Below are 13,409 nucleotides of genomic sequence, written 5' to 3'. Positions count from 1 at the left end.
TTGGCCCTGGGGGTGGCCCTCTCGCAGGCCCCCGATCCCACTGTTCAACACAATCTCAAAATAAAGCGACAAGATTATAGACAACTCATTTTGGAGGAGGCAACCATGCGCTCCTTATCTACCCGACATCACATCTATGAACAGGGTGAGCGCACAGGCAAACTCCTGGCATGGCTGGAGCGTAAGGAGCAGGCAGGCACACTCCTCACTGATCCTCAGGAAATCGTGGATACTTTTGCCTCTTATTTCAAAGAAGTCTACAGGGCCCCTGAGGCTTCCCAAGCCCCACTACCAGCTGATCTCCTTGCCACAGTCAACATGGTGTGCATCTCCCCGCAGGATAGGGACGCCTTAGAGGCGTAAATTACCGTGACGGAAATTCAAAAGGCCATAACGGCAGTCCGCTCCGACAAAGCGATGGGTCCAAATGGACTCCCCATTGAGCTTTTCAAACCCAAGTCTGATAAACTAGCGCCCCATCTTTTGAGCCTGTATAGGGAATGCTATCAGTTGGGGATCCTCTCTGCCAATATACGCAATGCAGCTATAGTGGTTATACACAAGCCTAATAAGCCCGCAGAAGAATGCAAATCGTACCGCCTCATATCCCTCCTCGCAGTTGAAGCTAAAATCCTTGCCAAGCTTCTGGCTAATCGACTCCTCCCTTATATCACCGATCTAGTTCACCCGACCCATCTGGCTTTATGCCAGGTAGAAATACGGCCATAAACTTGCCCCGGGTACACGGGGCCCTGGGCAGACTTGGTACCATTGAGGAGGAAGCAATCCTGCTATCCTTAGACGCCACAATGGCATTTGATACCATTGAATGGGACTTCCTCTTCGCCGTGTTGAGTTGCATAGGATTTGGTCCCAAGCTGATTGGCTGGTTCAGGCTACTGTACACACAACCCACTGCACACGTCACCGTCAATACTCATCGATCCGCCACCTCTCCTCTCCAACGAGGCACGAGACAGGGTTGCCCGTTATCCCCACTCCTGTTCGCCTTAGTATTGGAACCGCTGGCCGTCTGGATTAGGGGAGACCCCGATATATGGGGACTCAAATGGACGAATGCTCATGAAGGTCGCATTTCCCTATATGCCGATGATATTCTCCTTTATCTAGCCTCTCCAGCACATTCGCTGCGAAGGGTCCTCCATATATTTCATATATTTGGAGCGCATTCGGGGTATCAGATAAACTGGTCCAAATCCCAGATGTATGCACTGTGGGGCAATCCCCAACCCAGCCCACGGGGTTACAAGATACCGGTGGCGACTCAAGGCTTTCGATATTTGGGCGTGTTTGTAACCACAAATGCTACTACTTTTTTAGAGCGGAGCCTACTGGAGCCCCTCCAACGTCTAAAATCAGACGCCTGGCACTGATGATCTCTCCCCCTCACCCTCCTGGGACGTGAGGGCCTATTCAAGATGCTTGCGCACCCGCGCCTCCTGTATGCACTCCAAAATGCTCCATACCCAATCCCAGACTCCTATTTTGCCCAAATTGACAGTGTGGTACGGGGATTATTGTGGGAAGACCGCCCGCCACGTATCGCTATGAGCAAACTCACCGGTATCGGGTTGCCAGATATACGACTCTACTACCAGGCTTCCCAACTGATGGCAATCAATAGTTGGGTGTTCGGCCCACATGACGATCCCAATTTCCACACCGACACTGGCTCTTGGGACGGGGTGGCTACAATAGGGCGTGGTATACTAATCCCAGGAGGCTTAACCTGACAGGTCCCATGGCCTGCACCGTTGAAGTATGGCACCGACTCACGAGAACACTGGCGTGGCAGAACCATCTAACAAAAGCAACTCCGCTATGGGAACCTGATATCTTGGGTTGTCTCAGCAATTGCCCCGGGTTCAATAAGTGGGACACTATCGGGATTTCTGTAGTTGGGGATATGTGGGTAAAAGGGAAACTGGCCATGTTTGCTGACCTCCAGATCAAATACCACCTAGCACCTTCGGAGACCTTTTGATATCTCCAAATCAGACAAGCTATCTCCACTGCCCTACCGAAGGGAACTCCTCTTCCTGATTCTTCCCCATTGGAGGATTGGTTGTTATTAGATCCAATGAAACACAAGGCCATTTCTTTAAAATATAAAAAACTGGTAAATAATCGTACTGATCCTATGCAATAACTACGCAGAAGTGGGAGGCTGACCTGGGAGATATAGCAGATGAAGACTGGAGAGACGCCCTCGCCTCTCCCAGAGAAGTAGCAATCCCTATGCGTCTCCACTTCATCCAGCTTAAAATACTGCACCGAGTATACTTTGATGCTAAGCTATTGTTTCAACTGGATAGGCGACCAGACCCACTCTGTCTCTGACACTGTAACCAAATCGGGACTTTTACACACATACTCTGGGAGTGCCCACACATACAGAACTATTGGGAAAAGGTGACACGCCAAATGGCCAGGACATGTGACTAACTCCTGAGACCCTCTCCCAAGCTCTGCCTCCTCAACATATGGGAGGCCACTGACCTCACCCAGATGGAGCAGGCATGAGCCGCGAAGGGTTGGATTATCGCAAAGCGCAACATAGCACAGAAATGGGGGGTGGCCGCTAGCCCACAGGTAAAAGACTGGGGAAAAGACATGGATTGTGCAATGATAGCTGAGAAAACGGTATTCAAGGGACGGGGATTCCCCAAGAAATGGGATCATAAATGGGGAATATGGAATAAACACCGGGAGACATCTGCGTCTCCCCATCGGTGGAATTAAGGCGTGAGAGACAAACACTGATGGCCAGCCTCACAGTTGAACCTGGGTCCCTCTCGCCGGCGATTTAACACAGTGGTGTTTCGGTGGCCTGAGCGCAGCCTTCAATCATGGTATGTACTGTTTAGGTTCAGAGATGTATTGTATCGATATACGGGGGCCTCCCAGAGGTAGCGAACTGATGTAATCTTTGCCCAATGTGTGGAATGTGATGATGCCAATGTTCTGTTTATTTAATGGATATATCAATAGGATTGTATATTGCTTTGCTCTGATGCACCTTTTATAAATAAAAACAGTTTAAAAAAAAATAAGAAAGTAATCACATCCTCTGAGGGTGCTCCTGTTTTAGCATCTCTTGGATACTCCTCACTTGGCCAATTGATTGTAATTTTACATTCTGTCCACAAATTTGCAGGTACCACAATGTCAAACAAACCATCCAGGTCCTTCAACAAAACCTTTGACACCTTCACAAACCTCTCAACCTGCTTATACCACTCCACTGGTTTTTCTCTCAATTTCGGAAAATCATTTGTAAATGACAAAATATCCTGTCTACTCCATGGGACATGAACATATCCACCAACAGGTACTTCTCTCATGGGACACAACCTCTCTGCCTTCTCTGTGTCTTTCAATAAGAAAACAGATGTTGACGCTTTCCTAGCCTTTGCTTCCTCTTTCTTTTTTGTTCACCTAGTTTTCCACTTGTCCATATCTCCCCACTTCTGCAAAATGTTCATTAATTCTTTTACTTGTAATTTTCTATCACATTCATGTTTTCCAAATCCTTGTCTGTGAATTCCACTCAATAGGGTTTTTGAAACGACTTAGATTTCCCTATATCTATTCCAATCTCTGCAACCATTTCCATCAATTTTTTATGATATACTTTTGCATTTCGCGTAATACTCCTACAGACAAACAACAATTCTTCTTCATTGTAATCATTCAACCTTCCTAATCTCGCATTTTCAGCAATCATTTCCTCTAATTCCACTTTCAATCTATAAATGTCTAAAATCTTTGGGACTGAACTAGATCTTTCTATTCTCTGTGACCACGGTTCCAAATCTTCCGGAGGAACCGCTGTTGTTCTTTTAGTGATTGGAGGGGCTACTGTCCCTCTCTCCCTTCCATGATCAGGTAAACTTCTTTTTGGAGTTCCAATTACTGGCTCTCCTTTAGGGAAATCCATTAATGAAATGACTGAACTGCACTCACTGGCTTGATCTTCCGCAATTATTATTTCTGTTCTGGGGTTGTTCATTGGGGCAGGTACAGTTTGAGAATTTTGGACATTCACTTTATTCCCGAATAATGGTATAACAGGACCTATGGTTACAAGGCATCTGCGGGCAATTTCAATTGATTTATTTTCTGTATCAATTCTTCTCTCTTTTTGTTCAGAGCCTCAATTTCTTTTTCTTGGAGTACTCTATTTGTCATGTTATCATGTAAAATCTGTGGAAGTAAAGGCGTTCCTAATACTGGGGCACTTGGAATGACTATTCTATTGAGTCCTTCCTGATATGGAGGAGGATTTTTAGTTAAGATATCCTCTAATAACTCATCTTCCGATTCACCATACCCGGTCACACTCGGGTGCTTGGATTTCTCTCTACACTTGCTTCCTGTCTGCTCTTCAGCCGTCAACACTGGATATAACCCTTCTGATACCATTGCTCTTCTCCATTGTTTCATCTGATCTTCTCGTATCCATTCATATATCTGGGGAAAAATCCTTTCATTCTCCCTCTTCCGTGCTTCTCTCTCTCATATGTCTCCCATTCTTCTAAAGCTTCATACTGAGTTAATGTAGGTCTTGGATCTAAATCATTCATTCTCATTCTCAAATTCTGAAGAACTCTCCCATTAAATGTACCATATTCTGGGAAAGCCAAGACTCCATCACCTTTGGTGTAACTACCCAATTCTCCAACCATACACAGGTACGATAACCTCTCTCCATCATCAAAAATGAAGCAGATGTTTTTGGTGGAGGGATAAAAATCCCCTCTCTAGTCAATATGGGCTTGTCTTTCTTGAAGAAATTTTAAATTATTTTTATCAATGACAATTTTCTCTCTTCCCCATACATTTTGGGTAAATATCTATGTACAAAGTTGTATTCTGGAAATCCTAGAAATATCCTGTCTGGGCAATTTCCTGTAATAGCCTTTTCCCAATCTCGCATCCAATCCTAATGCAACTTCTAATTTCCCAATCCAATCAGACTCAGGCTCACACTCGTGGTTTGACCAATCCCAGCGCAGCTTTTTGTGATGTTAGTATCACTCCTTACTACTGACCCCTCCTTTACAAACTTATTTGTCACACATGCCCGCTGTTTCCACCAATCCCAGCGTAGCACCCTGTGACGTCAGTCTAACTCCGGCGACTGACCCTTCCTTCACAAGGTAATGTGAAAACTTTCTAACTACTTTCATTAAATTCTTTGTTAGTAACAACATAAAACCATTCACTGCTCTGCCTGTTCCACTAAACAAAGGATAGATTTATTTTCAATGCGAGTAACACATTCCGCTTACTCTTCACAAAGTAAGAACTTCCGTTTACTCTTCATACACTGCGAGTAAAACTTTACGCTTACTCTTCATCGAGTAAAGTCTTCCGTTTACTCTTCACTCGAGCTCAGAAGAAACTGCTACTCCTTCGGTGTTACCCTTTCCAGGTTATGTAAGACCAAACTTTCACCAGCGAACTCTTTTGCTGTCACTCTAGCTCGGAAGAACCTGCTACTCCTTCAGTGTTACCCTTTCTAGGTGATATAATGACTAAAGTTTCACCAGCGAACTCTTTGCTTTCAATCACTCGCACTTTTAGACGATATAGTCCCTAATTTAACACTGCCAGCCCTGCATAGCTTCTCAGTGCTATTCCAACAGATGATTAAGCTCAGAGCAGTGTGGCTACTTCCACCACCCGCTATTCCTTCCCCGGAGTTCCAGGTATCACTATACCCGTGTTCCAGACAAAATAAATTATTAATCAATAATCAATGATCAATAATCACTATTCATCACCAAACTAGTCAATAATAACCATAACTCTGCTACCAGAAAACTGATCCAGCGGCGCACCAATGACAGATACTCCAACACCATATATTCACCTGGGCCCATCAATGTTACATACACTTTAATTCACTTGGCTAACTGCTGGGGGTGTTTGTTTATCACTGATCAATAAGTTATTTCCATTTGGTCGATGAACCAAATTTGTTGGAACTAGTTGATGGTGACGATGCACATATCCAAACTTGCAAACAATTCATCAAAAACAATAAACACAGACTCAGAAAGTTTTCAAAACCTTGATCTAAAATTTAAATGTGAGTGAATCCTTCAAAATACACCACAGACACCTTCAATCATTTAGGAAGGAAGATTCAATCAATTTAAACACTCTCACGAATTCATCAGATTGACGTTGCTCAGAAAAAAGAGGCTAGAGACAGCAGTACATAAAATAATATACAAATCGTATAGTTACCACAGATGGTGTGAAGACCAACCCCTGGCCAAAGGGATAGTAAGGGTAAGATCAGGGGACAAAGGCTTCAGGACAGGAATTAGGACAGGACAGTAGACCTCAATAGAACCGACGGCTCGACGCACCCCTCTCTGACACTCTCTCCCTCCTCGAGATTCTTCCGCAATCTTCTTTCTAATACATTTCTTTAAGTGTTTATTGAATCTTCTTCAGCATCTCAGCATCGTTGATAATTCCAACAGCATCTTCCCTCTCACATTCTCTCAGGATCACACACACCCAATTAACTAAACTACCTTAGTTATACCTTTTGGGATTCATGTACCACCCCCTAAAGTTGCAATATCACAAAAATGCGATTTCTGATTGGACAGGCAAGGGGCGTTTTGGTCATCACACACTGATGGCATATAATTTTCTTTGTTCCCAAACCCATCCCCTTTATTAGTAGGCATTTTATTTTATTCCCACCCGAGTTTATTCACAGTTGATACATTTTTTATAATAATATTCATATGTCTTCGGTTTCTGCGCTTCTGACATCCATGGTTCCCAGGGTTTAGCGGTCGATGGCCTTGGATGTGGTCCAATCATGGGATCATCCTTTCAGGGGAAGTAGACGGTGTTCACTCAAGTACTCGAGTTGTGGCAAAGAAGGCCCAAAATACAAACTAAGAAAAGGTCAAAAAGGAGAATATTAATTCAAGAAATAAATGATTTCACTGTATACCACCTACATCTACTCTATTTCCCTTTATTCATTAATACTTTCCCTGCATTAGCTCTTTAGTAATAAATAGTTTTCTAAATAGCAAAGCAGGTGCCATGCATGTGGGTCTTGAAGACACCATGTTAGTGCTTACTGCTCATACGCGAGAAGTTCCCTCCAAACTCATTACATGTCGCATTACGTAGATGCAATTGACGCATGCGCAATAAAGTTTTCCCTGTTCGAGCCGCGCTTTTAGTCCGCTATCCGTATTAATGGTTAGTAAACACATAGGCAAGCTTCACTGTCTTATTTATATAACTCAAATGTGCAAAGATTAATCACAAACACAATTAATAATTTCATGTTAGTAAATTAATAAGTTAAACGAGTGAATTGAATTCGAGAAAGTCTCACATAGACGAGTCCTTGCTCCATCACCAACATAAAAGCACAGTGTAAATAAATAACCATACATACTCGAACTACAAACACAATAATACATTCATAGTCATTGCTTTCATAGTGTTAAGAGTAATGTGAAATATAATCTAATTTAAAGATTATCTAAAACAGTTGTAATGTCATCTGTCACACCAAGGGGTTGAGGTCATGAGGACTGAATTTGGTGTTGGAGTTATGGTTTGCATGTGGGTTGTGCAAGTTTTGGCTGGTGGTCCTAACCATGATTTACGAATTTCTTAGGGTGTTTGATGCTAATTTACAATATATAACTCCTCTTTAATTGTGTTTTATTTCAGTAAACTAATATGTATGTGTGCCTCTGATTTAAATATATTTCATTAATATTAATAAACCATTTACATGAAAAAACGAAGAATATTTAACAGCTGTAGTAGAAATCCATTTCTGAGGTTGTCATTTTATCTACGTTTCTAGGTGGTGTTACAGCCACTTTGATGACTGAACTGTTCACACAGCCTTCACGCCCAGCAGCTCTAATGATTGGATGGAGTGTGGGAGGCATCAGTTCTTTCATAATAGGGATGCTTATGCCTTTCATAGTGGTATGTATTTACTTTTTTCTATTAAACAATAATTTAACAAGAAATGCTTTTTTCTTTCCCTTGTGGCATGAATTTACCTTTTTTTTTTCTTTAAAATAATTTTTTTGCTTTTGTCTGTTTTCTCAGTATCATTCTGTTAAGACCTGCTTGGTATTAATCTTTATATGCGAGCTTTTGTCAGCTATTTCCAATAAATATGCTAAGTAATTTTATGAATAAGATCAAATAACACATGTGACTTTTATTTATAATTAGAAAAATGTGGCAGGCAGTAGGTTCAAAACCGTAGTCACCAGGTGTCTCTTATTTGGGAGACTGCGCCAACTCCATTTTCCCTTTGAGAAGGCAAACAGCAGCCTAAGAGACAGCACTGACATGTAGTGGGCATGCATTATAATGACTGTCAAATCCAGAAAGATAGGTTGCAGTCTGGTGCATGACACATTATGTCAGTCGAAGTTGTTTAATTTGTTCTAGGAAACATATATCCAGGCGGTAGCAGTTTTATACCCATGTGGTACAATTTCGAAGATACTTAAGCTGCATTTTAGTGGTCTTGTCTGGGTCGTCTTTAGACCCCTGCCTTCCGTGGATGTTAAGTAATGTTGCCTTAATCTTTAAAAATGACATTCATAATTTATTTAATCAATCATTACACTCCAGTCATGTTTCTTGCTGTTGGAAGCAAGCAAAAAAGGGCATATATTTCTAACCTTAAAAAACTCAGAACCATCTCTTTGCTTCTGATGATGGTCAAGGTCCTTAAAAAGATGGTCAATAAAACAAATGATGGAACTTTTGGAAGGCAACAAGAGTTTCGTGCGAACAAGGTTGGTTTCCGACCTGGGCATAGTACTGAGGTCGCATTATCGGAAGTGTTTGAATTTGTCAAATTGAAACTGGATGAGGCTAATAAAGCTGTGGTCATTCTCCTAGACTGTCTGCAGCTTGCGGCACCAGATCTGAAAACATTTGATTAGAATGTCTGGGAACTAAAGGTATTTCCGACATTGGTTTTAGATGGTTTAGTGCAGTAACTTGGTCCAGACAGGTATGGATATATTATGAGTATTTATTGTACAAGGTACATGTCCAGATGTTCAGTCCATGACTAAACCCACCAGGAACAGCTAGCATGCTGCTCAGCCCTTCTTCAATTGTAGTCTCTGACCGCCAACATTCCACATTACATCATTCTAGGAGGAACTCACTGGAAGAGCATGAACACATTGAAACCAGGATACAACATATCCTCCTTTCTTCCAAAAAGAAAAACAGAAAAAAACACCATAGCGGATATGGGAGAAAACAGAAGCTAGATGAGCGGAAGAGAGTAGAGAGAGCCAGGGAGAGACAAGAAGAGCAGTAGGAGAATGAAAGGAAACAACAATAGAAATTAGAGCAAACAGATAAGCATAAACCATAACCCGTCCTCCTTTCTATAAATAATATAAGAGATTGACTACCCTGTGCACACCTACTGGTCAGAAAGGTATGCAAGAAGCAAGTCAGAGCAGAAGGAAACAAGAAGACGGAGAAGAAGAGAGATACAAGATAACATATACTACTCCATCGCATAATGAAGAATAAATAATAAATAGTAAAGGGCACTGGGTGAAACAGTTAAAGGCGAGACAAGAAGCATAAAGTAAAAAAAAAAACACAAACACCCAGTGTGGCGTAACCCATGCACTGTAGAAATGGTACCAGAACCCTAACTACACACCCAAAAAAGGTAACAATTCGAATATGCAAAGGGAATCTCGAGTAGAGATTAAAATGTTGTGCACTATTAGAAACAGAATACAACTCACACTACACACCTTAAGAAAGGTAAATTGTGCACTGAGAGAAAAGAGTATAAATGAATGTGAGTAAGTACGTGAACACACACACATCAAATTGAGGTCACATGTGCACCATGTGTAAAGACACACCTCGTGGAGAGGTACAGACAACATGCACTGAGCAAAGGGAATAGGACCCATGCGAATCACCTCGAGTGGAGGTAAAACGTTGTGCACAGGTAGTGCACTGTAGCGACGGGATGAAAACTCGTGTGACACACCTCGTGTGGAGGTAAAACATTGTGCACTGTAAGAATGGGCGTAAATCAAGTAAGATACATACTGTGTGGGGTAACAGAATGAGACACGACAACCTCCTGTGAAGATTTGTAGTTGTGCACTTTAGTGACGGGGAAGCAAACAAGACTGAAACCTAGATGCATAATTCCCTTGAACGTAGCAACAAAACACAGATCAGTGGACAAGTGTACTGTGCATAAAGTAACAGAGCCCCTAGACAGGTGAATAAGTGAAACAAACCCTATGGACAAACCTAGAAGGGTCAAGTAATGCACCTTCTCAAATGGAAACCCAAAAACTGAAAGGAAAACTCTACAGGTGGTCTTACTATGACTTCCAATTACTGTGGAGAAAATTATGTATTAAAAACAATGTTTGAGTATGCGTGGACATCTAAAACTGTTTAAAATAAAAGGTTCTGAGCAAACAAACTGTGCATACATGTAAGACCAAGAGTAAATGAGCTCTGTAAATCAGTAAAACTTAGTCAAACAAATGCCTCGTAAATTACTGAAGACACACAGAATTACATGAACAAGTGTGACCAAGCAGAGACTGAAGCTGCAACGATAGACTTGAAAAACTGGCTGAGGCGATACATGTTTCCAAAAAGAAAACGGCGTGGTCCTCAAACGGCGTGTGACTGGGACAGGACACATTGAGTATCAGACGTAGAAACAGACAGATGGCCCACCAAAAATAAAGTAAGTGAGTACCCTCAGTGTGACAGCATCGGAAACAATTAACCTCGACAATGATGCCACCGCCAGTCCGACCGCATTGACTTCAAACTCGATGCAGCCAAGGTGAAAAAGAATAGGGAGTCCCCCGTAGTCGAATCCTCAACAAACAGAACCAAACAAACTCCGCGTTGTGACCGGTTCCCAACAGACCTGGATGAAACTTTATTAAGACAGGCAAGAAATGACGTGTTTGGCAAAACATGTAGGAACTAATGCAGAGTCATGACAAATTCAAAATGGCGGCGCGTGTTGCAGACAGCCCGCCGGATGGCTCACAGCACATCTGTTCATGAGTGCATCCTTTCCGCAGCGCTAGACTGACAGCACCGACACCAAAGGATCCACGAGCCATCAGCGCGTAACCACAATGCAGGTGAGATTCCGTGCTCTGTCGGTGGCTTGTGCCCGGTCTATTTCAAATTTGAAGGCGACGGTTGAACTGCCAAGCGTCGAAGGAACAGCTGGGGGCCCAAATATTAATTAAAAAGACTTACCCCCATAAATCCACAACAGCAAAAATTGAGTGGATGGCCGAGAGACAATCGTACCCCAAAAAGACCATCATACGCCAAACGGTCATCACACTACCCCATAAGAAACACCAGCGTTGTGAATGACTACCCTCAGTCCTGCGAGCAGTTTTTGTATTTAAGAAAATGCAAAGCAGACAGATGCACCCATGCGGTGTATAAACACATAGTAAGACTTTTCCTTGTGGGTAGTGACGTTGGTCCTCGTTTGTTGAGAGGTTAACCGCTTGTTTGTCGAGAGGCTGGCATGCTGAGCTTAGAGCTCCAGTAGAAAATGTTAAGACGCTGTGGAACAGCAAATAGTTCATTGAGCTGCGGTTGAGCTGCAGTTGTAGCTTGAAACTGAGATTATCTGGAATTATTGTGTGGAGGGCGACCGATGGCAGGGTCACTGGTGGGGCTGTGGTGCCAGTAATGATGAATGTGCGCAGCTGTATGTACAGTGATTGCTTCACCTTGACGTGAGGATCCCAGATACTCCTTCTTGAAAATTGAGGTCTTGAAAGGTACACACGCAGGTTCTTTGAGACAACTCGCCGCCATAAAAATGTAGTAACTTGGTCCAGACAGGTATGGATATTTCATGAGTATTTATTGTACAAGTTACATGTCCAGATGTTCAGTCCAGGCCACCAGGAGCAGCCAGCATGCTGTTCAGCCCTTCTCCAATTGTAGTCTCTGACCTCCAACATTCCACATTACATCATTCTAGGAGGAACTCACTGGAAGAGCATGAACGCATTGAAACCAGGATACAACATTTAGTCTTGGTTAATGAGTCTTGGTTAATGGAGTATTCCAGGCCTAAAGTAATAGAAGCAATCCCAGACGGTTATTTTCTCCTGTACAAGAATAGGGCAGACACAAACATTAGGTGGAGGTGTGGCTGCTATTGTACACAAATATCTGCACATTTGTCAACTGCACTGTAAACTAATTGAAAATGTGGATCTCTTATTGTTTAAAATGAAAGTAAAAAAACAGCACTTTAGCCTGTTTACTTGTGTATCAGCCACCACAGTATATGACAGGTTTTAGCAAACAAATGTTTGAAGCACAATATGTCCCTTATCTACCTAATTTTGAAAATGAATGATTATTGGAGACTTCATTTTTGATTAGATACAGAATCTAGATAGCAATTGCAAGGATTTTATAGAGTCCTTGATTTCCTTTCTCTTTCAGCAACAAATAGATACTCCTATCCATATTAAAGGCCATTCGTGTGATCTAGTTTGGACATTACGTTTAGAAATTATGGACTTAAATAAACAACCATATATTTGGTCAAACCATTATATTATTAAATTCTCTATTCCTTTCTTGTAACACTCATATAACTAACTTATGGAATTCTTTAATATTAGTAAAAGGACGCAAGTTATCAAAGAGATGGAAACTATGAGTACCCAGGCAACTCCGATATTAGGCGATTCAATCTCAGAGGCCAAAAGTGAATATACTAATTGGCTAACAGTAGCCGAGGACAGATTCGCCCCACTGCAAAGACAATGCATAACCAGGGCAACTGGAATTATGTGGCAGAGGATTGAGGAATTATGCGGAAGGGTTGAATACATCATGCAACAAGAAAAGCCAAATAATGCGGCATAATGCTGCGCATTTCGTTATAGTATTACTTCATAATTTTGTAATTTTTACACCCGCTAACAGTGTCTGGGCATTGGTTGCACCTCATTAGTACAGTTTAACTCCCAAATATAGAAATAAGCAACAGAGAGGTGACCAGTCAACCTTTGCAAAGGGCCTTTCATTGTGTGGCAAAAAAGCATCGCTGCATTTTCAGTAACTTTTAAACAATCTGAGCTTAAAACATTTTTATTATTAACATCTGCAGATTATGCAGCAGATGATGGCTTATGTGGAAATGTTGGAAATTAGCAATCATAAATCAACTCATAGAGCTCCCACTGGACCTATATTGCTTTTATATAAGCTGACTACCGCTGTATGGGGCTAATCGCGGAAGAAGAAGGTGGTTAAAAGTAATAATACCCACCGAAATGTGCGTT

General features: G+C 42.1%; 1 protein-coding gene across 2 annotated transcripts in view; it reads left to right on the top strand.

Moving 5' to 3' along the window:
• Positions 1 to 13,409, top strand: part of LOC146783986 (solute carrier family 2, facilitated glucose transporter member 11-like) — a 408,912-nt gene that overhangs the window by 386,883 nt on the left and 8,620 nt on the right. The window contains exon 4 of one of the 2 annotated variants that reach the window (XR_014970424.1): positions 7,889 to 8,014. Coding sequence is in view for 1 of the 2 variants with exons in the window: in XM_085633328.1 (XP_085489454.1) it covers positions 7,889 to 8,016 (128 nt within the window). In the remaining variant the exon portion in view is untranslated. Of the gene's footprint in view, positions 1 to 7,888; positions 8,017 to 13,409 lie in introns of those variants that run through there. The other variant, XM_085633328.1, reaches the window with a different exon arrangement.

The sequence above is a fragment of the Triturus cristatus genome, chromosome 11 (genome assembly GCF_964204655.1).
Source record: "Triturus cristatus chromosome 11, aTriCri1.1, whole genome shotgun sequence".
Lineage (NCBI taxonomy): Eukaryota > Metazoa > Chordata > Amphibia > Caudata > Salamandridae > Triturus > Triturus cristatus.
The sequence above is the reverse complement of the archived record's forward strand: the minus strand, read 5'-3'. Positions and strand labels throughout refer to the sequence as shown.